Source organism: Gracilinanus agilis, chromosome 3 (assembly GCF_016433145.1).
Source record: "Gracilinanus agilis isolate LMUSP501 chromosome 3, AgileGrace, whole genome shotgun sequence".
NCBI classification, from domain to species: Eukaryota; Metazoa; Chordata; class Mammalia; order Didelphimorphia; family Didelphidae; genus Gracilinanus; species Gracilinanus agilis.
The window spans coordinates 329,050,083-329,053,134 of record NC_058132.1 but is presented as its reverse complement, the minus strand read 5'-3'; the positions used below and the strand labels follow the sequence as shown (position 1 = coordinate 329,053,134).

Below are 3,052 nucleotides of genomic sequence, written 5' to 3'. Positions count from 1 at the left end.
TTTCTTGGCCTCAGTTTCCTCATCTATAAAACGAGGGATATGGACTCATCAGGTCTTTTCTAGCTATAAATATATGAGTCTTGGTTTCTTCTCCTCATAAGTGATGTTACCTGCCCCTGCCCCTTCTCAAGATAGCTGTGAGAAAACAGCTGTGAAAGCATAGTATAATAATTTAAAACCTCACACAACTGCAAGGCATGTTATCACCATTATAATTCTCCACTCATGCTCTCACACAATGGGAACAATGGAAAGGAAAAGCTTATTAGTTTTCTTTCATGATTTGAAAACACTTATAACATTCTTCCTAAAGAGTAAGTACAGTCAATGATAAGGTCTCTGAGCAAGGGCAATAGTGCAGGTTTAAATCAAGAAGAGGGAGGCAAGCTGCTAAGAGAATTTCATTGCAGTAAAAGTTGCTCCCACCCTTAAACAAGCCAAGCTAGCTTCACTCAAGAGGACAAGAGCCCACTCACTCTAGCTTTTGAACAGAAGGGAAAATAATTCCTGCCTACCAAGAGTGAGACTAGACTATCTAAGGAAAACACTTTAAGCAAATACCTACGGCAGAGGGAAACCAACTGATTAGAGAGCTGCTCCCCTCCTGGGGTGGTTTGGTTAAGGAGACTCATGTTTTTCATCGGTTTCACTGCACCCATAGACATAACCCAGTTACATCTCCTGTGGTGAAAGGAAGAGGACGTGAGAAGAAAGACCATGTCAACAACTCTTTGCCAAATGATGGGGTTCATGCTGTCCACCCTGGGATTTGCAGGGTGCATTGCTGCCACAGGGCTAGACATGTGGAGCACCCAGGACTTATATGACAACCCAGTCACATCTGTGTTCCAGTATGAAGGGCTTTGGAGGAGCTGTGTGAAGCAGAGCTCTGGTTTAACTGAGTGCCGACCATATTACACTATTCTTGGTCTTCCAGGTAGGGATCCAATTGCCCTTTATAATAGACTGAAGCTTTAAAGTTTAGATTCTATTCGAAAGTTCTGTGGGAGAGTATAGGATTATTAACAGCATGCATTTGCCTGAATTTATTTGGCAGATATTAAAGATACTTGCATGTTTGGGATTGTATCACCTGTTTATGACTCCCTGATAGCTCTAGGGTATCTAAATAAAATCCCTTGGGGATTTACCCTTACAGTTTTGACAACAGAATTCAAACCTGCAACTGAGGGCTAGGAAGAGATTTTGGCCCTGTGCTTTTGATGACCATGAATTTCATACAGTGATACTATAACCCTCAAATCATGAGATCAGATAAAATAATGTATGAAAAGCCTTTGCAAAACTTAAAGTGCCGTATAAATGTTGGTGGCTATTATTATTAGATATGAAGTTTAATAAAAGTAAATCAGAGTGTGCAAAATTTAACTAAGGAAATTACTTGTGGAAGAGTGTAGATGGTCTCTAAATGAATGCATCTTTCAGTGTATGTCAGTAAAAAGAACAAGTTCAATTGTGTTTCTTTACCAGAAAATAAGGCATCGGTTTTAAAATCACTGTGATTGTGTGCATGTGAAATGAGAGAGAGAGAAAGAGAGAGAGGCAGATGAATGAGTAAGGATTCAGATTTATCAAGGAAAAAATATCAATTGACTTTATAATTCTCATAAAAATAAAATCAGAAAATAGAAAGTTTGCCCTAACATGAGGCATGTATTGCATCATTTGAATTACATTTTTCTTTGAGATTTTTGACCTTTGGATGGAAATAATTTATTGTATTCATAGGAGTATTTTGTTCCATGTTTATGAGAAATTCTTTTATGTGAATAGCAAATACATATATATATATATATATACATGTGTGTATCTGCAAAATATGAGCACATATGGTTTAAGAAACTCCCATGATAAAAACTACCTCTTTTACTACAGGTGAGCAACTTTCTGTAATTTGTAATTTTAAGAAGTTTTCTGGGATGCTAAGAGGTTAAGTAATTTTCTTGTGGCCACACAGTCAGTATGTGTCAGAGGAAGGCCTTGAATCCAACTCTTCCTGATTCTGAAATCAGCCTTCTATCAAATACATGCTATGCCATTTCTCCTATATAGAAGTATATGCATGTACATGCATGTGTGTAAATACATACCAAAAAAAAACCCCTCTGCTGTTCTTAAAGTTATGCAAATAAGCATTTCAGTGTTTAACATCACTTTAGAAATGTAGAACTTACTAGAGACTTTTGCTGCCAATTCTGAGTATTTAAGAAAGTCATTTTTCCCCTTTTCTTCCCTTTAAAGATCACTGAAAGGTTAAACTTATCCAAGACTTCTAAACCTAGCACAGGTGTGAATATGGGTTTCAGGAACATGAAGTAGAGAGGGTCTATTGTTCAATGAAGTCCTTCATTGTTTTGCTGAAAGGTTTGTATCTCAAAGTGTTGAATATGGTATCTTGTAAAAGGCTGAAATTATGTGTATTTGAATGTTAAGAGTCTATGAGATTTAAATGTGAAAAGTCATCAGGTTAATTCATCTATAGGAGAAGTGACATAAGGAGTTTGTTGTTTATTCAGGTTGATATTCAAAACCTGCTTTTATTTAGAAGTTCCATTTTATAATAGGAGATGAGGAGGGCATATCTGTACACATGCTAAGTGAAATCTCTTACATGGTAGCACTTGAGCATGAAACCTGAGTGCAAGTTTGGGGGATGGGATAGTAAAGAAATGAAGACTTACATAGTTAGAAGTGGAATAATATTAAATAATGGGAAGCAGGAACTTAGCCAAGCTGCATTCAAGACTGAATCCAAGCAAAGAAAACCAGATCCAAAAATGAAATTCAAAGGGCTAAATAGACTTAACTTTGAAGTGAAACAGACTAGTACTGACAATAGAGAAGGAAGAGAGAGAAAGACAGGCAAGCAGACAGGAAAAAGGGCAGATGGGGGGAAATAGTCAGAAAGGCAAGAAGGAAGGGAAGAAAGGAAAAGAAAGGAAGGAAAGGAGAAAAGGAAGGAAGGAAGGAAGGAAGGAAGGAAGGAAGGAAGGAAGGAAGGAAGGAAGGAAGGAAGGAAGGAAGGAAGGAA

At 37.4% G+C, this 3,052-nt stretch overlaps 1 protein-coding gene across 1 annotated transcript in view; it reads left to right on the top strand.

The window, feature by feature from the left end:
- Positions 1 to 717: 717 nt before the first annotated feature.
- Positions 718 to 3,052, top strand: part of CLDN18 (claudin 18) — a 35,151-nt gene continuing 32,816 nt past the window's right edge. The window contains exon 1 of the mRNA XM_044666683.1: positions 718 to 937. Within this exon, the coding sequence (XP_044522618.1) occupies positions 718 to 937 (220 nt within the window). The remainder of the gene's footprint in view (positions 938 to 3,052) is intronic.